Here is a 25676-nt window from a genome sequence, read left to right as displayed (position 1 = left end):
AAATCGGTCCTACATCCATCAATTTATTTCCCTCGTCAGAATTTAATTTTTAAATATTTTAGCGTGCGATAACAGAAGCTACTCTAGAATTAGCCCAAAAATTATAACAAATTTATTAAAATATCTTCTTAAAATATATATATATATTGAATTCACGATTCTATCCTAAATCCAAAAGAAATTAGCCTAATTTTTAATTTATTTTAGGAATTTTTAAGCACTAAATTTATGGCTTTTATCCTCACGAAAGAGTTTCTTGCTGTTCTTCTTGTTCTTCTTATTATTGTTATTATTATTATTATTATTATAAACTGTAACCAGTAAATGAAAAATTAAGAAAATTAACCTATGCTCTTGTATAAGATAAAAAGAATATTAAGATACGGAATTATGCAAAATACTTCTAATCAATTAAGCATGGTTCTAGACTCAGCGCACTGTAAATTAATTATTTTCTTTCTTTTTTTTTGTAAGCCCATTATAGAATTTTAAATTCTGTATAATGTGGCCACGTTAATGGATTAAACTGCATGAAGTAAATACTAGTTTTCGCATGTTTTTAATAAATACAAAAAGTTGTTGAGGCTTTAATTGTAACCATGCGTGATGCAACGTAACAATAAAACTCTGATGGCCTAACTCCCGATCATAGTTTATTATTATTATCATTATGACGTTAACAATACAAATTTTCCCCCTCAAAAAATATATTTTTGGAATTTAATAAAAAGAAATTTTTACTGTAAAGATTAGTTAATTTAGCCTAACTTCTATCAAAGTACCTGTACATTGAACTGAGGAATAAATTAAGAACGTGAGAACACCTTTATATATGTTAGCACTGTAATTCATTATTCTCGATTCCAGACAATTTATTATTTTTTTTTTACATGTTATTAAATCCATAATAAAAAATTATCCTGTGGGTTATCTGTACTTACATCTGTATATTGTTTTACTTAATTTTGTGTTGGTGATCCGGGTTTATTGTTATTATACGGTAGACCTTATAAAATAGTACAAGTACAAATATCCTCAATTATCTGAGCAACGATAAGGAAAAGATTAGACTGATTAACGTCACAATTAAGACTAAAAACAAGTTAATCTATTAATAGGAAGCATAGACCGAAGCCTTTTATAAATTTTTTTTTAAAGGTTTTTTAACGGTAAAATTGCGTTTAACATTGTTTCTTATGATTAATTGATTTTCATGCTCTGTGAAAACGATTTAAGCTTTTATTTTTGTTTAACTTTTATATTTAGTTAACGTAGCATAAACATCATTTTCGCCTTCACCAGCCCATAGTTTCCGTTAGAAATTCTTTTCCTAAAATATTTTATGTAGTAGCAATAGAAATGTCACGATTACTGTGTGATTTCCTGTTGTTTCTATATAAAATTTAAAAGAATTTCCAGTTTATAATTACTTTTTTTTAAATACAGAAACAATAGGAAATCACACTTATGTTTTTCTATCATTACGATGTAAAAATTTGATAAGATTTTAGCTTTGAAGCGTACGAAGGACCTTAAAAGTCAAAAGGATCGTAACTGTAAACGTGAATCTTCACGTGTTATTTACTTTCAAAATTTTAGTGACGTCATTTCCGGCTATACTATTTCTATGGAAGGAATTTCTTCCCCACGAGAATGTCTGCATATTTACGAATAAAATATAAAATTATATTATGAATTATAGAATACCTTGTCATCTGTAAGAATTGCTTTTTATTTCAAAGATTGAACGATTGATAAATTCAGTTTTCATACTTGAATATACGGAGATACCATCCGCCATTTTATAAAACAAAATGGCTGCCATTTAGAAATATGACGCCATCTCGTAAGAAGACGTTTTTAACGAAAGTAAATAAATTAAATTGCATTAATTTTAAAAATAATATAGGTTTTTAAAGATGAAATTTGTATATATTTAAAAAAATAATAGTAATAAAAATAATAACACGATCTCTTAATAAAAAAATTTAAAATTAAAAAAGTGAAAGTTGCCATGCTTTATATCATTTTTAATAAATATTGATTGTAAAATATATTTCGTAATTAAATTATTTATTTTTAGCATTGTAAACGAAATTTTCTTTGATTTTCTCATGTCTTAAATTTGTTTAATGATTATAAATGTTACGTTCGTACGCCTCAAATGAGCGCCATGATGCGGCGTACGTTTGAATAAATGAATATGAAATATATGTATAAATATAATCGATTAAACTTTACACTTTTATTCCAATAATGTTGGATTTTATTGGAAAAACTAATACAAGAAACATCTCTCGATCATCTTCTTCGATGACGTCATGGATGTTAACGCTCTTTCAAGCAAATTTTTCCCCCTTACTTTTTTAAATACGCGCATGCGTGATATTATTTGATGGACGCCTTGCGGAGATTTTTAACATTTTGTCGAGTGAAACGACAATAAAAATGGACAACTCGACGTTGCGAAGAGTGATCGGAATACATAAAATTGATTTTTTTTCTTATTTTTTGACACTGCGTATTAGATTTACATAAACTTTTACCGCCGTCCCTTATTTTCTTTATTATTATTATTATTTCTTCTCCCAAACTTTTTGATAAGGAAGCAAACTCTCGTTGCCTTAACAATAAACACCGTTGCCGTAGCGACGAAGGCGATTGTCGATCTGAATATTTTTTTTTTTTTTTAATATTTTAAAATCTTTATAGAAACTGCTATAATTTATTATTATTATTATTATTATCATCATATACTTTTCTAATATTAAATTAAAAATTACAATATTTAACAAGAAAATAAATAATATAATAAAATGTAGTAACAGTACGCGATAATAAAGTTACAGTGGCACCACCTGTCGTTGAAAATTCCAACTAAATTGAGATAAAAATGGCAGCCGTTTTTCCCCTAACGTAAATTTGCTTTTGTAAAAAAACAATTAAAATATCCGTTTGCAAATAAATATTTGTATACATATATATATATATTATATATATATATATTTCCCACGCTTTCGTAAAAGAGTGATAAATAAATATAGATTAAATTTAAACATTGCATATAATACATATATAATGCTGTATAAGTATATAAAAACAGATGGAATGAAGAATTGTCACGTGACTTTCCTGTAAATCTTCCAGTATAGTTGTAATTCAATTTTGATTGCACATTTAATCCCTCGTTGGTTTCTTTCAATATAAATAATTTTTTGTATCTTTTTTTTTTATAAATAATACACAACATCCATAACGCACAAGATCTGTGAACGAAATGAAGCTTTTCTTTTCTTTTTTCTTTTTTTAATTGTGTTTTGTTAATAAATGTTCGAGTTCTTCGGCCGAACGCAGCAAAAACGCAGCAGATTCTCTGTACCCAGCTATTAATTGTTTTACAGCCGCTACTTCATTGGGATTTAGAGAATATTTTGTTCCTGTGGTGTTGTTGCTGTTTCCTAAATTCGAGTTCGAATTTGACTTCTTTAGGCTGAGATCAGTAGGTCCTAAAACAATAACCATTTACTTTTAGTTATTTTTGCAAAAGTCCCGATGCATATTGCTCATTGCGTTTGCATTAGTGATTGCAACTGCCATTAAGATTGCTATCAAAGAACTAATTATTTAATATTTTATAACAAGTAATTAAGTAGCCGAATGGAAGCGAGTCGAGCTTCCATCAGAAAGAACCGGGTTTGCGATCGAAATGTACTTAGTTTCTCTTCCTCCAGAGTGTCTTTTCCCTTCACATATAAGAGGAACGGGCTACTTATACTAAGAAATATCTTTACCAGAATAGAAAGAAAAATGAAAATAAACAAGATATTTTCAGGATTTAATCAATAAAATTTCATTTAAAAATTTAATTAATGAGATTTCACGATACGATATTTTACCAATATGGACGCTTTAATATGGCGATGGCACAGGTCTTTGCAATCACGAAAGCGATTTGTATTTTGTAGCGAAAGTATCCTACACGGATATCACTGAATTTCAAATATGAAAAGTAATGATTACAGCAATGTCCTTAATTACAATCGCAATCTCAATGGCAAACACAGAGATCAACATGATCGGTCTAGCGATTGATAAAAAAAAATGTACGGAAGCCTATTATGAAATATTAATTAATTATGTCTAATAAGAGAATTACCGCACCATTAGAGACAATGGATGAGGTAGGTAATGGCATCTGCTGGTAACCAAACTGATCATGCGTCGTTTGTCTGTATACAGGTTGTGACGTCGGTGAACACGTGGTACCATTGACCGTAACCATGGCAATACACGACGAAGGCGACGCAGGATTCGTGGCATGTGAATCTTGGGTGTGGTGTGGACTCCGAGATGAAGGATAACGTGTCGCATCATTAACATAACTAGAGCGATTTCGATCGTAGTCAGCCTGCAAAAGTGATGACGATTGCATCAATATATGAAATTAGCTCTCTTTTTTTTTGTATTAATTATTCAACGCGTAAATAAGAAAAAAAAAATTAGTACCATTATTTCTTAGAATTAATCTAATTGGATAGCGCTATTAAGCATGAAATTACCCTTAACATAATTATTGTAGTCGTTCGCGAACAACCCAATTGCAATTATAGTATAAGTACTGAATATAAAAGCCAATGATTCGAATCAAAATTTTGAGTAGATGAGATTAAAGTACACGACTTCTGTGGATTTTGCCACGTTTCAAAATTACATTTTTTATTTTTTTTAATATATATATGACTCATCGCCATTTTCTCCGTAGCAGACTGTACATATCCCGCTCGATCATTCACGCCGAGAAAGAAAGTTGTAACATGAAAGGAAGAGCGACTGGATGATGTATCGATCAAATCTTAATTCTCAAAATTTGACTCGGTGCTTTGCGATTGATGTACAATTTTTTAATCAACTTTTTAAAGTAACGTTTGATATATCAATAACGGCCAATCTTCTTCAATATTAAAGAAAATTCACTTATTATTCAATTTATTCAACTTGTATATTAACTAATTAAAAACTGACAACTCTACGGTATGATATCCATCCACGCGCGACGTTATGAATTGAAATTACATCAGCTGACAGCATTACAGACTATTCACTTTTTTTTTCCATTATCTTTATAAAATATACACATTTTGAAGTATTTCTATCGAGATTATCGCGTATAAAAAACGCAATTAAATCATTAACAATGCGGTTTAACAGGGCACGAACTGCCTCAAAATGATGGATACCGTAGTAAAAATTTGCGAATCATTTAATAATCATTGTAGATAATTTAATGCATTTAAATTTAGTAAATGCCCGTAAAAATTGTTCAAAAATTGTTCTAATTTCAAGATGAAATGGGAAAAAACAAATGAAGTATGTATCTCGAATTTGCATAGCACGAACGGTAACGAAGCGCGAAGCACAGCACCGAAGCAACGTAAGACATTATTAATGGGACTGAAAAGGGTATAAGTTAATATTAATATAATAATGCCAACTCTATGTAGTTTTTTGAAAGAATATTTATGTATAAATTTATTTAATCGTTAGCAATCTTTGACTGGAACACGGTATAGCTTGACTTAAGACGTATAGATAACATTCTACAGAATGATCATCTAAAATCAATAATTTAAATAAGTAAAAAAAAAAAAATTTATTTTATAAGCTATTTACCGGGATGGGTTTTAATCCTAATCGCATTCTTTTGGCGTTCCGACTTTCGTTTTCGCAAGCGTTAGCCAAAATTTGTTCGGCAATGGGTGAAGTCAAGTGAGGAGCTGTTCTACTCTATTGATATGCAAAATAAAACAAGAAAAAGCTATAAAAAAACACAAAATATTCTTCAAAACTTCAATAATATAAGATAGTTTTTCTTTCTTTTTTTTTATAAAAAAAGTAGCAAAATGAAAAATTGGAAAGAAAGATCAAAACTTCAATGCCTTAAATTTTTTCTTTACCGTCTCCCAAGATCCTTGATCCCGGAGCCTTTTGTGTCGACGGCAAGATTTCAAGTAGGTTCTTATCCGTTTTCTGGAACGTTCCGAACATTCAGGGAACTGTCTCGAACAAGAATCGATGATCGCTTGGATTTTATCTTTTGGTTGCCTCGATATTGGTACCATTCTATCTAAATTTTCGTCTACAAAGAGTCTGACGAACATCTACACCAGCCAACAAGAAAACGAATAAATTTTTAACAATATCGTAAAAAATAAAAAGAAAATCTCAATTTATACTTACGTTAAAGGCTTTCAAACGATCTGGATCGTATTTGTTAGTATCGATCTTCTCCGTATCGTCCTCTTCTTCATCGTCGTCTTCGTCTTTAGTTCCCACCGATAAATCATCTCGGATCACGGAACCATTACAAGGGCTCTATATTAAAACAAAATAAAACACCAATATTTTCAATTTGGCAATTTATATAGGCTATATCTTTATAAAATTTATCGGGCAACCTCAAAAGAATATTTTCTAATGGATTTGACACTCACACTTGTGGACATTCTGTCGTAGGAGTGATCTTGGTGAGTGACATCGTCCCTATTCTTTGTCATATTGATCGGCAAATCGGGTGACCAATTAACATGTCCATTTTCGTGTCGAACTCGGCTCATGTCCAGAGGGACATCATCAGCTTCGGTTCCGCTATGGTCGTCAGGTGGTTCCGACGTCCCTTCGGCTTCTCCTTCACCTAAAACACCATTATCAAAAATAATCGATATAAAAAAGAACTCTCAACGACAAAGAAAATCTCGATTATTATCGAATAAAAAAATATATTAAATTGTGTAATACTTTCCGATCGATATAATTAAACGGAAGTAAACGATCGATTATCGATGAAGATAGTCAAAATATTCTAGCAATTATCTCGTCGCTAAACAGATGATTAATATAGAGATGCTTACCGTCTTCCACGTGATAATCAACCGTCTGTATCCCATTATCGTGTACCGGAGTTGATGCGCTTATTTCGCTATCCTCGCTGTCTACGTTCGAAATAGAATCCTGTAAAGAAAATCCCTCATTCATAAATATGGTTTACTCGGAAAAAGATTTCTTTATAATCCTCTTAATGTTACAGATAACACGGCCGGGTGAATTACCAGCTGATTTTTCGCATCTGTTAATTGTGCTCGATCCGATCGAATATTCGATTTATGGCTTGATTCATAACGACGTAATCGCATCGGCCGTGACGTCGGAAAACACTACTACGGTATGGCTTTTGCCATTCGCGCCAGCTCCAAAAGCCACGTAAAACACTAAAAAAGAAATGTCTTCTAATTGTTTGATGGTATCGAAATTTGAATTTACGTCTAGAAAATTGATTGGACGAACATTATCGCATCGACGATGAAGTCAAACTAATCGTTTCGTCAATCGTTACGTTACACTTATTCGAATAAGTGCAACGTAATGCCACTGCTGATGTAATTTCGGTGTGAATTCGCTTGTATATTTAAACGTATAAAACAGAATTAGACACGAATACAGAAAAATCTGAAGTGTCGTACATAACAGAATTGTTAAAACAGAGATGAATGGAATAACACATGGAAATAAATAAATAAGAACTGTATTTTTATATAAAGCATTTTAACAGTCATTGATAATCGTACATAAATAGGATTTTTGTCCTAACTCTAGACTTTCTGGAAAAAGGATCACCGGCAATCCTTTAGAGTGAGTATGCAGAGGTTGCCATGGTTACGAATATATTTTCTCCTCCCATCGGAGGCTTTAGCTCTTACCTATCCTTGTGATAAGGATTCTACCGAAAAATATTTCAGAAATTCTAATATTCCTCTTTATCTTTCCATAAAGCGTACGATTGGAATTTTTATTAAAAATATATTTGTCTGTAATTATAATATTTAGCCTTATAACACAGTAAACAAAGTTACCGAAGGGGAGGGAGGAGGAGGGGAAAAAAAGAACTACAGGAAACACTTTTAATTCAATTCATTATCGGTTTTAAGGTAACAGAAGCTAGATGTAAAAGCACTTTTAATTCGATCTGGTCGACGAATTAACCAAGAAAAATGGCCTAATATTTCAAAACTGGGATACGATTAATGAAAAGTTGAATCATTTGTTCGCAAACTTAAATTCCGAGTAACCATTTATAAAAAAAAAAAATAAAATAAAATATCGATCGAGTAAGAAACGTTTGCACTTGTAAAGAGTAAAATACTTTTAATTGATTAAATGTTTGATGCTATAGTAAAATGCGCATCATCATTTTTCGATCGTGTCATTTACGTATTGTCGGAATGATCTAACTCGACATTAAGAAGAGAGGAGGAAATTGTTACTTAAATCAATGTTTTTTCCCCTTTAAAACAACGTATAAATTAAATCGCTTAAAGTTTCCGAGCAAAAATTGGCATTAATTCTGATATCTCTTAAAGAATAGGAGGAGAAAAATGGTTGCGTACTCCGTACTTAGTGTTATTTACTAAGCTTTCATTCGAGTAAATTTAGACTTTAGAAACTTTATATAAAGTTTGTAAGCAAAAAAATTAGCGTAAATTAAAGAGGTATAATATTTTAGTTCTTACACAAGTCGTGTATTTGATGAAATATGTAAATATCCTAGTCTTATATTACAATGTCTTTAAAAAAATGTTCAATGTTCTTATAGTGTTTTTTTTATTATTATTACTTTAGCTTCTTAAAAAGTTCGAGTTTAAATTATGTATTTATATTGAATTACACAAGGATTTCTATTTAAAAAAAGACGGGTATCGTTCTTCAAAGTGTCATTCTAAATAAGATAAAAGAGATTAGTTAAGTGTAAGGCTTTAAACAACGTTCTACCTCTATAAGTTTTAAAGATTTTCTTCTTTTTGGGTGGGTTTTTCCCCGTATGGATACTAAGAGGACCTTTTTCTTTGCCCGCGTAAAGTGTGTATAGCTGGGTCGGTAGCGATATAAAAGCATAGCCTATGTTTCTTATAGAACCCAGGACGATTCTCGGAATTTTTGTATAGATTATGCCCTTCTAAACCGTGCGTATTTCTTAAAATACATAACAAAGAATGAGAGTTAAAATATTAATTTATTTTCACCTCTATGTCCTTACTGTTTTACTTTTTTGTTCCTATATTGTCCTACTGTTTAACATATTTCGCACGCTTACCATAACTCGATACGCAATAATCCATAGTAAATTCTATTACATAAATTCATTTCCTCTTCCAGAAAATTCTCGTGAATAAAAATCACACGAAAAATTGAGAAAATCTGTAGAAATTCTTTACAAACGTTATTAAATGAGGAAGATACTTTATAGCATCGACTCAACACTAATAAATGAAATCGGTTTGCGGTCGTCGTTGTAGTAGTCTGTTACAATAAGAGCTAACATTGCCCATGGTGACGTACTGTACTAGATTTTTCAGCCGAGTCACGTGTTATTCTTCGATAAATCGATTATTTGATTTATCGATAGACTGTACAACACCGGAAAAGAAGAGCAGAAAACCAAAATATAATGACTAAGTTAATAAATAAGTTTAAAAAAGATATAAAGAAAGGAAAAATAAAAAAAAGTATACATCATCCCGTTCGGGGAATGGAAATACAGAATTTCTGTAATTCAAATAAACACGAGTTTTTACTCGACAAACAGTTCTAACACGGACGTATCCAGTTTTCAATTAAAGATTTTTGTTATTTTAAGATAAACCCGTTTTTCCATTCTCTGCAAGAACTTAATCTATTCTTGTAAGGATTTTTGTTTTGTTTGTTGATTTTTCGTGTGTATCTTCGTAATAAGACACACACACACACACACATAAAAAAGTTATCCTTCACTTAATACGAAAACATAGTTTTTCAGTCAATTGTAAGTTTATATCCAAACTTAAACTCTATACTCATGTTTCTATCGTTTCAATAATACAAACGTAACTAGAGACTAGGAGAAAGAAAATCCAAAGTCACCTAAATAAGATGTATTTTTAAAGATTATACCTTTAGCAAGACAAGTATAAGAACAGTTAAAACAACTGTTCTTAGAATTATATCTCGGGTTAAGTGGTTTATGGGCTACTGGATAATACACCAAACGTAAGGGGATAGTTTCTAGAAACTCTTTCGTATTTAGTGAAGTGGATGATGAAGTTCGAGAGACTCGAAGTCTAAAATAAGAGATAACAACGAAACTAATTATCACGAATCGTTCCTTAATGAGTTAATCTTTTGAACGAGTTTTTCGGCCAACTAGAAGTGACCTTTTTACTACAATTTCTACTTGTTTTTTTTTTAACTCGAGCTATTATTTAATTTTTAATAAATTATTTCAAAATTCCAATTGGGTTAATATGGCGAAAGATTGCAAACTGGTAAGTTAAATGATTTGGATCTTATCAGTTGGGATCTATAGTATCAATTATTAACAAGATTTCTACTATCTTACATTCTATTGTTATATTACACATTAAATTAGAAATTTCGGAATAATTGCACATCGTTAAAAGTAATAGGAAAAAACGAATTAATTCTTCGGTGAACTAATTCCTTTTCATTGTTGTCGTTGTATAATAGAATTTGAATGCACAGTAACAATAGGTACTTCATATTAATTCGTTTGAAGATAAATTCTAGTTTGTTATAGCCACTATATACATAATATGTTAAATGGGAAAACAAAACTCTTGTAAAATAATCTTTTCTAGTTTAAAACTAAGTTTACTTGTATTAAAGTACAGATATCGGGATGAGATACAAAGGCTAAATCTAGAAAACAGAGAGACTAATTCAGATATAACAAGCAAACTTTTATATAAAAAGCTATTGTAGATACATACAAGGATTACAGCTTCTTGTATATACAACAGCTATCTTAGTTTATAGAGAATAAGTTTCCTTATTTAGTTTGTATATTATATAATTTCTAGAATAGTTCTAGGATAGCTTCTAGAAACGAATATGAAACAATAACGTAATAAACGTAAATTACTCATGAGTAAGATCAATTAATACATTTTAAATTTATTTTGACAGACATGTTATCGAATTAAAGCCTATACACAACTGAAAATAAAATATTTAATTAAAAATATATTAATTAAATTTAAGAGATTACAACCGCTTACAAACGAAAGTAAACACGGCATCTAATTAAAATTTTACTTAATATCATTTTATTAAACTTTAATCGGATTATTACTATTATTATATGTCTTACTATTGAAATAAACGAGACTTTTACACTGTATCTTCGATCGGTATCGGTACCGATTTCGTATCTTTTAAAGAAAACGTGACCCTACTCCCGCTTACTTTAATCTATGGACAATTAACTTTGTGAATATTCCTCTTTCCGTGCCTCTTGGGATGTTTACTAAATACGATACAAAGGGTTAGAGACAAGTAAACTTATAAAAGTTTCCAAACAATGAAATGCCACCGTTGTTAAACTAGAAAAGTAATTGGATTGACTAAGATTTCTATGTTTAATACAAGATACCCCGACTGCAATAAGGTATCTTGTTCAATGGAAACGTTTTCTCTCTCTTTGTTTTCAATGGAAAACAAAAGACTAGTCTCTTTCTGATTAAAGCTACACGCTCCGTGCAGTCCTAGAATTTGATTTATTTAATTCTAGACTAATTTCTGGAGAGAGAGGAAAAAAAATTGATGAATATAGGTAAATTGAATTCGTAATATTTGTGATAAAGTTTAATAAAAATTTCAATAAATTAAAGAATTTTTCTATAATTTTACTCGGAATATTCTAGAGAATTTAGAAAATTCTATAACATATTTTTATTCTGTGTAGAATTTGCTTTTTTTCCCTGTTTTTTTAATAATTAATTTAAAGTTAATAAAATTACTCTGTATTGATTCTTGTGTGTGTATATATATATATAATGAATTATAAAGTATAGATAAATAAATGTACGGAAAAAAATGCTGTTAATATATATTAATGATAATACGATTTAAAAAAAATCATTAAATTAATTAATTTAAATCGCATTAATGTCGGACATTTTTAGAGAATTTATATATAAAATTAACTATCAAGAAAATTAAGAATTTTAATATTTTAAAGTAAACTTAATTTAAAAATCAATATTATTTAAAGTAATGAATTTATAACTTTGTTTAGTGACCGGGGTAAAGATTTACACGTCAACTAAGCAAGGTACAGGTTAGGATCTCACGTATTTAAATAAATTATTATTTGAAGGAGAGAGAAGGGCCTGTTATAAGTTATATACTTTATAATAGCACCAAATAAGTCGGTTTTAAGCGTAGATAACAAGCTTTTTGCCTGGGGCCTTTCGCTTTTAAGGGCCTCAGAAGTATGAAAATATATATTCGATCATTGTCTAGTGTTTCAATTGATCTTGGATCTTTGTACTGTTCTTTACAAGGATCGTGTGATGTGGGTTTTACTTTATATAAACTTATATTAAAAAAAGGGCCTATTGAATCCGTATTTATCTACGGCCTCGCCACTATAAAACCTCAAACTATCTTACATATATAATAATTATTTATATATGCATAGTCTAAGTTAATTGAAAACCAAAAAAAGAATTTGAATAATGAATAAAATAAATTTAAAAAATAAAAAAGAAGAAGAAGAATTTCGAATTTTCGATGAAATGCAAAATAAATCGATAAATTAATAAAATGTACATTTAACTTAAAGGGGGAAGAGAAAGAGCTCTTTTAATTATCAATTGCAATTATTTTCTCCCCCCCCTCTTCTAATGATTTATATGTAATTTAAAAAGAAAGAGTATTGGTGGTATATTCTTTAGGAAGAAAAATATTCCTCAACCCCTATCGAATCACGTGTCTGTTTCTATGGAAACAGGAGTAGAAGGAGCCTGGTAGCTGCATAGAAGTGGACGGAGATAACAGTTGCTTTCGTCCCGTTGCTATACCATTTCACTACACGTCGAAAAAAGAAATACTCGTTGTTGATTTCTCCTTCCAGTTTCAAAATATAGAGGAAAGACTTTTTGACGAAAAAAATACAGTATTTTCCGAGTTAAAATAGAAATTTTATCTACTTTAAAGCCCGACATCACCGTATTCCTTCACCAATTACTTATGTAGAAACTATTATGTTCGAATTTTTAAACTAATTTCACAAGAATTATCGACGTATGGTTAAGGATTGTAACGTTCTATGTATAGAAAATCGCGCTTATTTGCGCTTGCGATGACGAAAAAATAGAATTATTTTGATAATTATTTATTAATTAAATAATCACTTCGAACTTCAAAATTTAAATCTAAAATCGTTCCAAATTTAGCTACAAACTTTATCAATCGAAACTTTTTTTTTTTTGAAGTAAACACTGATTCGGTATTTACTTGCGAGAAGAGAGAGAGAGAGAGAGAGAGACCCAGCAAGAAAACTTTTGCTTCTAGAGCAGCACTAAACTAACTGTACAACTAGAGAAGAGCGAGGGGGAGTCACCCTAGAACAGATTAAACCACTCTTCACTTCCGCTAGAGATGGTGAGGGAGAAGAGATAGAAACCGCTGGTTGCTATAGAAACGGTTGATGGAACCGATCCCTTCTCTCTCTCTCTCCTTCCTCTTTACGGTCGATGGTTATTAATTCTTGCATCGAAATGAAAGCGAGACGAGAAAAACCAACGTCTCAATAGACAAACCTAAGAGATAACCTTAGAGTAATTAGTTAGACTACAGTTTAATGCGACCAATACACGTAAAGCTACCGTTTACGATCGTACATCACGCAAACTAAAACTTGTTTTCATTGATCCTCTTCTTAGTCGGATGAGAGGAACACTGCACCAATCGACTTTTAGCAAGGAATTTTCCAAGATTCCTCTGCAGTTTTACGTACGAAAAATCTTATTTATTATTAATTAATTCATTTATTTATATTTTTATAAATTCAAAAATAAATATATATATAATTTAAGAAAGTCCCGAACGATTTGCTTCACTGTCCCATATTATGGAGCTGATGGGGAGAAATTTACACGTGGTACTTTGGCATCCCCTTTCCTTCATACATCGACATCGAATAGCGCATTAAACCTTGCCCGTGTTCTATATTTGTCGACTGAAAACTGTCTAACGTCACGCGAGTTTCGATGATATTTGCACGGAAAAGCGAAGTGTGCCTACAATTTGTTTGTCACGACAAGAAAAGTATTAATTATATTATAAACTACATCCAAATTTAATCATTAAAATCTTAAAACGGTCTAAAGCTATTCTGTAACATAATGCAAAACTCTTTTCATATATATACTTAAGCGTTATATGAATTAATAACATATTTCTTTACGCAGTTTTAGGCATCGAGCGGATCTATAAAATAGCAATAATAATGTTAATATGGCTTCAGTTACATACTAGAACTGTTCGCAATGAAATCCTTCAAAGACAAAATGATAATTTAATATATATTTTTTTAAAAAATTTCTATATAACTATTTACACACTTATAGAATTTAAATTCTAGATATTTTCCAAATCAAGAGAAATTTAACTGTATCCAATGCTCTAGAAATAATATTTAAATGATTATTTAAGACTTATAAACGAAGGATTATATTTTTATAAGAGATTTTTTAATATTATGACCAGCATTTTCTTGATGGAAGAGAAAATTTACTTGACAACATCAGACTCCAGATGAATAATGAACAAATTCTTCAAGTATCATCTATTTTTCTTGTTTACAATATAATCCCTTAAAAAATTGAATATATTAATGATTTAATCTTCGAGTATGATCATTAAATTTCATTAAAATATCAAGAAATTCTATTTTCTCTTAACAATCCTTAACAATAAGGTGTAGTATAATCCCTAACACTATGCCGCATTAAAAACAATACACACCATACTCTATTTTACATTATTATATACTAAATGTATTCGGCGAATTATTTGATAATTACATTTGAAACTATACTAAACAGCATCCTATAACACGATTTAAATATTATTAGAATAAACTTTGCAATAAACATATAAAGGAGTAAGCAAGGAAGCATGTTCTATTTTTCCAAAATTCATATAAATAGTACAAATCTCCACCACTGGAAACTGTTGTATTTAATATATAATACGCTAATATTATGTAACGTATATCCGTAGAATATAATATTTAATTTAATATTATTTCCTACAGATATACGTTACATAATGTTAGTGTATTATATATTAAATACAACAAACTAAACTACCAGTCAGCAGGTCACTATCTCCAGAGGAGGCGAATCGTAATTCCCAGGTCATACCCCATCTTCCAATAGCCTACGATGCATTCTCCAATTAAAAAAACACACATAGAGGAACAACAATACAGAGACGAGTGTAGTTAATTACGCTACAGTATACAACAATTTTTGAATTTTTTAAAGTCTAATTTGGGATTTTATTAGTAGAATTAATAGAAATTCCACTAATAAAATGTCAAACGCAGGTGTATAATTGTTTAATATAAAAAAAGGAAAGTATTTAATAGCTCAAATGCTATATTAATTATGTTTTATATTCGTGTACCTCACGAAAAAACGAGGAAAATGTAAATTGTCAAACTTGATATATAATGTTAATGCAAATAAAGGTTTGGTGCGTGTTGTAGGGGGGAAAAAAAGCTAGATTAATTAAAATTTTCAACTACTCTAAACTTTTAATTTAAACGACAATCTTAAAGGTTTAAGTACATGTAATTATCGTTATTTTAATTAATAATTATGTCAAATATTCAGAATTATCATCATAATAATTAATTAAAATGTCACCAAAAACATATAATCAAATTTTATGCAGAGAATTATACTATATTGTATTATAAAATATAATTCTTAAGGCCTTACACATATATACAACTTACTATATGACTCATACATAAACTATATAGACTATTATATTGTATATCAATCCCTTAAGGCCTACATTATGTAATACAGACATTATATAGCTTTTATTAAGGTATGTGCATATAATATAGGCATTAATACAGTTTATATTATAAAAATAATGGTAAATTTATATAAAATTTATTTATATATTCCCTATATGTAACAGTAATGTATAAATCTAATTTTGTAAATTAGATATGGCTCATGTAATTTATATGAATTCATGCAAACATTATAATTTTTCTAATATAAATAATTAATACATTGAGAGGATATTAAGTTTTAATAATTCAAAAAATTACATTATTCACAACAACAATTTTTAAACTTAAAAATATGAAAATTTAATTGTAATATGTAATAATTGTTTAAAAAACACAACACAAAGATAATTTATTCAGTTTATATTGTAAAAATAAAAAAAATAAAACTTAATAAATAATAATAATAATTATTTATGTAAAAAAAATTTTGATTTGTAAATATTAAATTATTCATACTTTAATTATATATATATATATATATATATATATATATATAATTAAAGAATAAATAAATAAATAAAAATACAGATTTTAATTAATCTTTAAATTACCATATATAAAATTTAAGAGAAATTTTTAACCATGATTAAAATTAATAATTTAATATTGTGGATTTATGTACACAATATTCCCTAGAGCAAATACCTGTTAATTTTCCATCAATAGATCATACCAATGAATAACACTCAAGAGTAATTATCCACTACAATCAAAAATAATTAACTGTCAAAGCATTGAATGTAATGCTGTTTGTGAGGTTTATATAAAGAAATAATTTGTTAATAATAACTGTAGATAACTATTTATTTATTTATTTAATTTCTGATTTCTTTTATATATTATTTTTATTATTATTATTAATAAATTTTCAAGCCACTAAACAAAAATACACCCATCAAATATGATTAATTTTATAAGAATTTGATTTACTTTTCTCATAAATATTTATATTTTCTTCTTAATTTTTTTATATATTGTTAAGTATAAAAATCGACTTTATTATTTAACATTTTGTTTTACAGCGTAGTGTATATTGTAGTATAAAATTTACTTATTAATTATGTAAAAAGGTTATTTAATGTTAAAGTTTACATAATTATCAGTTAAACTATGTATGTATTTTTTAAAAATGTGGAGAAAAAAGATGCACATGTCAAATTATAGGTTGTATTAAAAGATCAATCGATAAGCGACAGTAAAATTAAGAGATAACAGCGGTAATAATATAATAAAATTTATGATGTCATCATCAACTATAAAGCACAGCTGCAAACCAGGCCTAGATAAGTTAAAAACCGGGTTAAAGTATGGTAGCTAAAGTAAGCCGGAAACACCTATATATATGTATGGAAAAAGATGCGTTTTTACTTACATCACGATCTAAATTTAGTGCATCTTCTCTGCTGTATCCGAGACTCCTCATGTGTTTTAGGTAAGTAGTGGTGATGGGCACACTGTAGTCTATGTCAGGCAGGTCGCTTGATTCGGGCGAACTACTGCCTTCGTCGTTGCTATGGTTACCACCTTTCCCGCCTTCCTCTGGTCCTAGATGCATCCGTTTCTGGCAGTCAGCGCATGACATTAGAAAGTGGGTCACAGCTTCACGGGGCAAGAAGGCGTAGGTTTCAGCAATCTGTAACGTAAAAGCCAAACATTTAACACATCAAAAACGATGGAGATTCTCTTTACACGATACAATTCCCGGATGTTGTTAGTTATGCAGTTATCATGCGCGATATGAGCGTACGACTGCGCGATGAGAAGATGCGTGAAGCATTCGTGTTTGTTTAAAATGACTGCTTTTCCATTCAAATAAAGCTACGATGCTTAATCTGGCAGATATTATTAACAATTTAGCGATTAAAATTCGTTAAAACCCGTTCGGGTTTTCTTTAAATTCACGTTTTAAAACAACAGTATTATCTCCTCTCATCTCTCTTCCTCTCCGTTATCCTCTTCCCTTTACCATTTTCAAATTTAAAATACTGTAATTCATTTTATATAGTTTCTATTATTAAAAAAATATGTAAATATATATATATATGTTTTTTTCCATTTCAAACATAAAATTGATGATTTAAAAAAATAATACAATTTTAAAAGAATTTAGAGTGAATCGCCGCGAAGATTTATCTCTTAAAAATTGAAAAATTTTCGATTCAAATTAATGTAAAAATTATTTGATTTTCTTAAATATAAATAATAATAAAAAATTAATATAATTAATACAAATGAAAATAATTTTGATATGATATAATTTTGAATTTAAAAAGAAAAAAAAAAATTCGTTAATCTGATGTCTATGAAAAATTTTGAATTTTGTTTTGTTTTTTTAATTTATTATTTAAAATCTACATTTTAAAATATTCAATTAAATGTTTTAAACGCCATAAATATTGATCGTCATATTACATGATTTTAAAATATTACCTTTATTTTTAGAATGTGATTTAATTTTATTAAAAGAAATTTATAATTCGCCCATCGGCCAAAAGAGGGCATTAGTAATGTAATGAGGAAGTAGAGTTGCTGCCAGTTTTTAACGCTTATTTAAAAATGAAAAATATAAACTTACACTATTCACGTTTTGTTAGTTAAAATATTTAAACCCATCGTACTTTTGAAGATAATTTATAATAGAATTTAATATTGTTGTTCTAATAAATTAATTTCCGGTCCAAACGCTTTTGGCAATAGTCCAATTGGATTCGGATTACTTCATAGATTGCAGAGGCGTAAGGGAGGACGAAAATTGTCCAGTTCCGATTAAAACCTAATTTCGATACCAGATGTCGACACATATCATTTTGGCGACAGAAATTTGACGTCAATTTATCCGCTATCCTTCCTCCTATTCCACCATTTGATTTACAGTTTCCGAATCGTCAAACTTAATCCCGTGTTTACATTAAACGCATTAGAATAAATTATTGCACATTTTAAAATAAAAAAATAAAAAATACATAAAATATCTTTTAAATAGATCAAAAAAAAAGTTTAAAGGCGATCAATCACGCAATATATATAATTTTTCTTTTTTTTTTAAAAAAAAGAGCGGGCAATTTTCGGAAAAGTTTAATTCGGACGCATAGTTTTGTCGCTCGGTGACACGCTGTTTATACCAACTTCTGATTAATTTACAGTCGACGTACAAATGGGGCCAATGACGTCATTGGACCAGACAGGACTAATCTGTCGCCTCGCAGAAGGAGCTCTTACCATACGACATCCGAGCCCTATTGATTAAAGTGCTATTAGAACCGAGAAGGAACTGAAACTAAGAATGACGCTTTAACTGTCATCAGTATTTATCCTGGCATAGAACTGATTTCAAAATAATTATCTAAACTATGCTCTTCTCTTAATAAAGTTTACGCAAATTCTATGGGACCTTCCATTTTTTATTTGGTCAACTTTTACGCACCGCTTATGCCGAATTCATTTAAAAAATATTTTATATTAAATATAAAAGTTGATTTAAAATTAATTATATAATTTTATATTAAAAAAAGTATAAATATATATATATATATATATATATATATATATATATTAATTTTAAAGAAAAATATGCACTTTTGTGTAAAATATATAGAATTTTAAAGAAGTGGGAAGTTTAAATTCGGGCAGGAAATCAGAAAACTGTTAGGAATTGCAGAGCTGATAATAATGAACAATCAGGCTTTATTAAAAATAGTTTCAACGTTATGTAATTAGATCCAGATAGTTGCAAATATGGGTTGTACCGAAGGTGAAGAGGCCGACAGCAGGAGGTCGAATGGGCCACTACTCACTTCAGCAACCCTGTTGTAAAAGAGCAAGCGTATAGATAAGGTTTAGCGATGAATTAAAATAGAGAATTACACAAATAGAAGATTATTTTGCGCAGTTTTTAACGTGTTAATTGGAGAATAATCCCTTAAAACAAGACCCCTCTTCAATTCGTGTGAATTTTAATAGAAAAGTACTTTTTAATAACGATTTAATTTTCAATTATTATATAAAATATAATATAATTTATTGTTTCGAAATATTATAACAATAATAAAAGGGCATCGTTCAACTTTCTATAATTCCTTTAACAATATGAAGCACATTAAGTGTTATATCTAACTAGCTACGTATACAACTGTAAATGTGGCTTCCCCGCACGATCGTCCTGTTTAGAAAGGCATACGTCAGAAGAGGGGGTGCAACAATGTAAGATTTTAAATTGTTACAAAATATACATTTAAAAGAAATACGTCACAGTATTACGTAGCTGTTGCGTTAAGAATATTTTAAACTTTATAATTTTAAAATGGGCAAGTCTCTGTTTTATCGATTTGAGTCGATCGTATACCTGGTAAGGTCAATCGAGTCATTTCGGTCCACACCAATATGGAAATCGCTACGATGACAGAGCCATCTGACAAGTACTGTAGAGTCATTAGGAAGGACCGACGACAGAGCCATCTGTCTAGGAGCCATTAGGTCACGTGGGTCTTTTTCTTTTTACGTCGTCTAATACAGTCGAACCGACATGGAGAAATCGTTGAGGTTTCTGACCTACCTACCTCCACTACTCTCCAATCACTTTCGCTCTTAGTTATTAGACAGTGTCTGAAACCGAGATTAAAGATGTACGAAAGTCGGCAACTAAATCCCTCCGGTTACTAAGATAGGAACCATTATAAGGGAAAGTCAGAGATTCTCTTCAACTTCGCTATCGAACAGACACTTTTTTCTTCCCTTTTTTTCATGGGGGACGTTCTCTTTAACATAATCTCTTATATTCACTTATACCTCTATCGATGCTTAGATTAATAAAGTTTTTAAAAAATGGATTATTCGGAATCTAGGATTGAAAACGCTTCGGTTTCTCTCCCTTTGATGAAGATATTGGAATATATAGAAGGTATACTCACTGCTTTGTAAGTCCTCTTCTGTCCTGCATGTTTGCCTCCCCTTCCTTCCATTTCCACGTGGACTCCATATATAATATCGAAAAAGTTCTCGACGATGGCCACTTTTTTGTATACGGTTTCGTCTCTAGATCCATTCGTCTGAAAATGACATAAAATATGTTACAGTGTATATATTCGGCAGTCTTACGGGACTCGGCGCGCGTCGCGTCGCACAGATCGCAACGCGCGTCGATTTAAAAACATTTAGAGTGCTTCACCTTCTTTAAAATAGAAAAATATTAATGTTAATCTGTAGAAAAGCAAACAGAAATTATTATAGATTAATTTATTTACAAAAATTTCGAAAATTATTTAACAATGGGTTATCTATTTTGCATATCGCGCGCCACTTAATCGCTTCGCAAAGCGGATTATACAATTATAACTCACGGGAAATATTTCAAATAAATAAATATTTGTAAATTCGAACTCAAATAAAAAAATAGGATGTTAAATATTCGCCCGAAACGCAACGCGACGCGAAGCGCGACGATTTAAAATAGCATAGGATAGGATGACCAATATTCATATAAGCGCACTTTTATTGCTATACCGTTCATTTAGAAACTACCATATCGAATATACAAGATAGATGGATGACATTTGACTATGTGACGCTTATATTCTTCACGGAATTTCAACGATGTATAGCGTTCGAATATTCGTTCGGACGTAGAAAAATTGTTGTTGATGTTTAGTCGGAAGGCGCACGTAACGCTTCACATTATTCTAAATATTTATAAATAAAAAAACATATATATATATATACTATATACAAATCCAAATAAATTTCTTTATATATTATTATTATTATTATATTCGCTAGAAAACCTGTAGAATTTCGTGTGATTAATTTAAGAAGTGTAAAGTCTGTTGCTATGGTTACAGAACAGTTCGGAAAATGTCGTGGAATGATCGAGTCGTTTCCAAATTAATTTTTAAGGCCCCCTTTTTAGTAATTTTAAAATAATTTAATTAAAGCGTCCTATTTTTAAATTAAACTTTTTTTTTTCCTTATTTTTCCCCCTATTCGTTTTACTTTTAAAATGTAAATAATTGATTTTATTAATCCCGTTGTTTTGTTTGTTTCACTTTCTAACATTGGTCGATTCGGTCGGTGACGTCACTGACGAACATTTTCCATCCGGGACACCGGATAGACACGAGACGTTTCGAGTGAAAAATGGTGGACCGGAATCGAGAGAACCTTGGCGCCGTCTGACGTACAGACGATGAAAGAACTCTCGTGGCAATTCTTATTTTTCGAGTCTCGACGAAAGGTAGTTCTAGTAGAGGATTTGTTGTAAAAGCAACTAGTTCTACCGCCTGTCAGATTCAATTTGAATCCAATTCGATAATTCGACATTTTCCATAACTCAAACATTAAGCGTGCAATACCACCGATGACTACGGGGGGATAACCCGTCCGTAACTTGCAAACGTGCAATTTTTCACTTCTTCCAACACTTTTCCCTCGTTGCTCGGAATAACTAGAACATTTTTCTAATTAGATAATTGCAAAAGTTGAAATTTTCACGCCTTAAACGGTGTTCCTCCTTGTATTTTTGGTAGGGGCGTTCAGAAATTGACACGATTTTTGGCTCCTTCCGCTGGCGAATTGCTTCAGATTAATTTAACCAATGTTGTTGATTATTTATGTAGTAGCACCATTTGGTTGCAATCTGTTGTTCTTGCACTGCACGATTTTCAAATATTGGACTTTCAATCGTCACTTAATTTGAAGCCGCGTTTAGAGCGCGAAATTTACCACTTTGCTGTTACAAAATACATGGAGGACCAACTGTTCCTTCGGGTGCTATGCGCTATTACATCTCACCAATATTTTAAACATTGAGAAGTGCGTCGATAGTAAATTTTACAAGAGCTCCTATATAAACAATGCGATCGGCGATCGAGTGAGTGGGCGATGCTCGTGCATTCGGTTCAGAGATGGACCCGCACGTCGTGTTTCCAACTAGAATACGATCCGCCTGGACTCTCCATTGCCAAAATTAGGATGCGGGAGATGCAGCTTCATCCACTTCGCCCCTATCGCCGCCTTCATAATCACGTTCTAAGTTATAAATATTAATATACCGCCTCATAATATTGAAAATTGAAAACTCCAATACCAGTTAGCATCACGTTTTAGTTAAGTTTTATATTCTGGCAATCATTTTAATGGTGTTCGAATTATCGGGATAGTTTCTCGTGCAGCATTCTCCATCGATTATCGAAATCTTGCGGATATGATTTAATCCTTTCTTAGTTGAAGATGTTTACATCGGAACAGGAGGATCAGGATCAACCCTTTTACCCCCGGAACTAACGATAGGCGCAACTTCGTTCTGCTCCAACTTCCTCTACGACGCCCATGTTTGAAGCTTCGATAGTGTTGGTTGCTAAGGCAACGCCTGACGTCTACCCACCTGTTAGCTCCAGTATCCGCCATCTTGCTCCCGTCCGCAAAGAGAAATTTTTTCCTTATTAAAAAAAAAAAGAAAAAAAAATAAGCATCCCGAAAGTTAATAATTCTAAAACGACCGCCATTTAAAATCACAAACAAATGATTTATTATTTAAAAAGGAAAGAAAAAATTTCGTCGCTTATTAAGCATAGAAATTTTTAACGAGATGATCATAAATGATAAATTTTTGCACGTTCGACGCACTTAAAAATTGCATATAAATGCTTCCTGCAATAACACGACCGAATTTTTATTTAGGGTACGTTGCTACTTTATTATTGATATTCATAGCGGTAGTATAAAAACCTTTTTAAATGATATAAGTCGTAGGAAATATGGCGGGAAAAAAGGGAAAGAAGGAGGAAAAAAAAAAACAAATTGGCAATAAGAATGCACACAACCCTTATATGTGGGCACAGCTGGAAGCTATGCTCGATGCAGAACCTAAAGACGGAAGCGCATCAGTGGAAACAGCTGCTTATGAAGTTGACATGGACGAGTTAACCGGGTTTCGTTGAATAGTCTATAATGATAGCACTAATTCAACACAGCGCTTCTTTGATATCTTCGATTTCTAAGTTAGGAAAGAAACATATTCCGACTCTAGATATTACCCGCTCGTGGGTTCGGTGCTGCTCGATACCGCCGCCGTTTGCACGGTGGAGGTACCCGTCGTTGCCGTTCCTAAAATAGCATTTCCCGGATATATTAGTGAAGCCGAGAAACGCGGAGAGAGGGGAGTGTGCGGGGGCAACGAGAGAGCGAATTAGTGCTCCTCCTGTCCTTCTAAAAATTTCCAACTCCCGTGCACTTCCCTAGTTAATAAGGAAAGGGCGAACCTTGAAAATCGACAAGCGCGTTGCTTGGAGACCGTCCGGTATCTAGGCAACGGGCTGTGTCCCGGCCCGGGGGCCAATCTGTCTCCTCTCCACCCGCCCTGTTCGGGAAAATTAGGACAGAAGGACTGAAGTTACATCAACCATAGGCCTTATATCGATCTGTGTGATCCTACGGCTGAGTGAACTCGTGCGTTGTCAAGGTGATGCTAGAGGCCTGGGGGTGGAACCGTCCCGATAAGGGGGAGAGAGCGGAGAGGCAAAGCCTCTTCTGGACTGAAACTACCCATTTTTTTTTTTTTTTTTATTAATAACTCCCCAGTTTGGAAAATACGTTTTTATTTCTTTAAAAAATCTGAAGTGTGGGTTCTTTCTTTTTTTTTTGGCATTTTATTTCCTCAAAAATATACTCGTATTTTTTTCTTGTTGTGACCGAAAACCTCTCTGGGATATTTGAACGAATGTGATGAGTCTAAATTTTCGGGTAGTGGGTATCAAATTGAAGTTCTCTTAGTGGAACCGCACGACTCACCACCTCTGACGATTTTGTTGGATCGATTGAGAGCTATCTGGCCTACTGAGGGGTTGCGTGCCTGAATCACTGTCCCTGACGCCATATTGTCTCTATCACTAAAGAGCATGCGCACTTACCAATATAAAGCTGTAGTAGGTTCGCTCTATATGGGTTTTTTTAGCGTACGAACTAACACCGCTGTACACGTGTGGAAACAGCAAATTTAACACATTAATATATATATATTTAATAATGTAATTTTTTAAAAAATACAACACATAGAACAGTTATTTTTTATTATTTCCATGGGACAATATTTGCAATTTTCGCGGAAATTTTCCAGTGATTTGCTATAACTTCAAAGGGGGGATTCGTACGAATGAACGTGCTTTTATGCTTAATATTTATGTCAGTAATTAGTAATTATTTACATAGAATTTAGAAAAAAAAAATTTTTAATGTCAGTTAGAATTTATTCTTTTTATAAGAAGTTTATCAAAATATGTGAGCATCACACCTCTGCACAATATATATATATATTTTCCTCCTTGATACAGAAACATTGTCTTAATACAAGTGCAAACAAGAGATTGATGAAAGTAGAGGTGGGGAAAAAAAGGAAAATTGTACGAGAAATGTGTACTAAGTAACTTAGAAACTAAACTCTAACTAATCTCGTTCAATAGAACAAAACACGCGAAGAATTTTTCTATAAATTCCAAAATTAAAAAATTCAAAAATTAATAAAAATTTACAATTAATTTTATAATTACAAATATTATTTCTAGAAAATTTACAATATATTCAATATATTATATATATTAAACATTTAAAAATTCAATTTAAATACTAGAAACCTTGTTAACTCCGTATGTTTAATTAAAAATAAAAATAAATGAAAATTCAAACCTAGTTGGTTCGAATTTAAAAATTTTCTTGCGTTAATTAATTAAGAAAAATATCTGTTTATTTATTTTAATTG

At 30.9% G+C, this 25676-nt stretch overlaps 1 protein-coding gene across 3 annotated transcripts in view; it reads right to left on the bottom strand.

Annotated features, from left to right (window-relative positions):
• Positions 1–2243: 2243 nt before the first annotated feature.
• Positions 2244–25676, bottom strand: part of LOC136989718 (nucleolar protein 4-like) — a 37887-nt gene continuing 14454 nt past the window's right edge. Inside the window, exons 1-10 of one of the 3 annotated variants that reach the window (XM_067287963.1) lie at positions 21417–21557; positions 20839–20976; positions 17304–17564; positions 6909–7008; positions 6492–6691; positions 6238–6372; positions 5937–6158; positions 5671–5784; positions 4162–4408; positions 2244–3506 (exon numbers count right to left, since the gene is read on the bottom strand). In XM_067287963.1, the coding sequence (XP_067144064.1) occupies positions 3307–3506; positions 4162–4408; positions 5671–5784; positions 5937–6158; positions 6238–6372; positions 6492–6691; positions 6909–7008; positions 17304–17564; positions 20839–20976; positions 21417–21437 (1638 nt within the window). In that variant the 5' untranslated portion in view covers positions 21438–21557 and the 3' untranslated portion in view covers positions 2244–3306. Of the gene's footprint in view, positions 3507–4161; positions 4409–5670; positions 5785–5936; positions 6159–6237; positions 6373–6491; positions 6692–6908; positions 7009–17303; positions 17565–20838; positions 20977–21416; positions 21558–25676 lie in introns of those variants that run through there. The other 2 variants (XM_067287961.1, XM_067287962.1) reach the window with 2 other exon arrangements.

Source organism: Centruroides vittatus, unplaced genomic scaffold (assembly GCF_030686945.1).
Source record: "Centruroides vittatus isolate TY-2023 unplaced genomic scaffold, ASM3068694v2 scaffold_752, whole genome shotgun sequence".
NCBI classification, from domain to species: domain Eukaryota; kingdom Metazoa; phylum Arthropoda; class Arachnida; order Scorpiones; family Buthidae; genus Centruroides; species Centruroides vittatus.
Note: the sequence above shows the minus strand (reverse complement) of the source record. Positions and strands in the feature narration are given on the sequence as shown.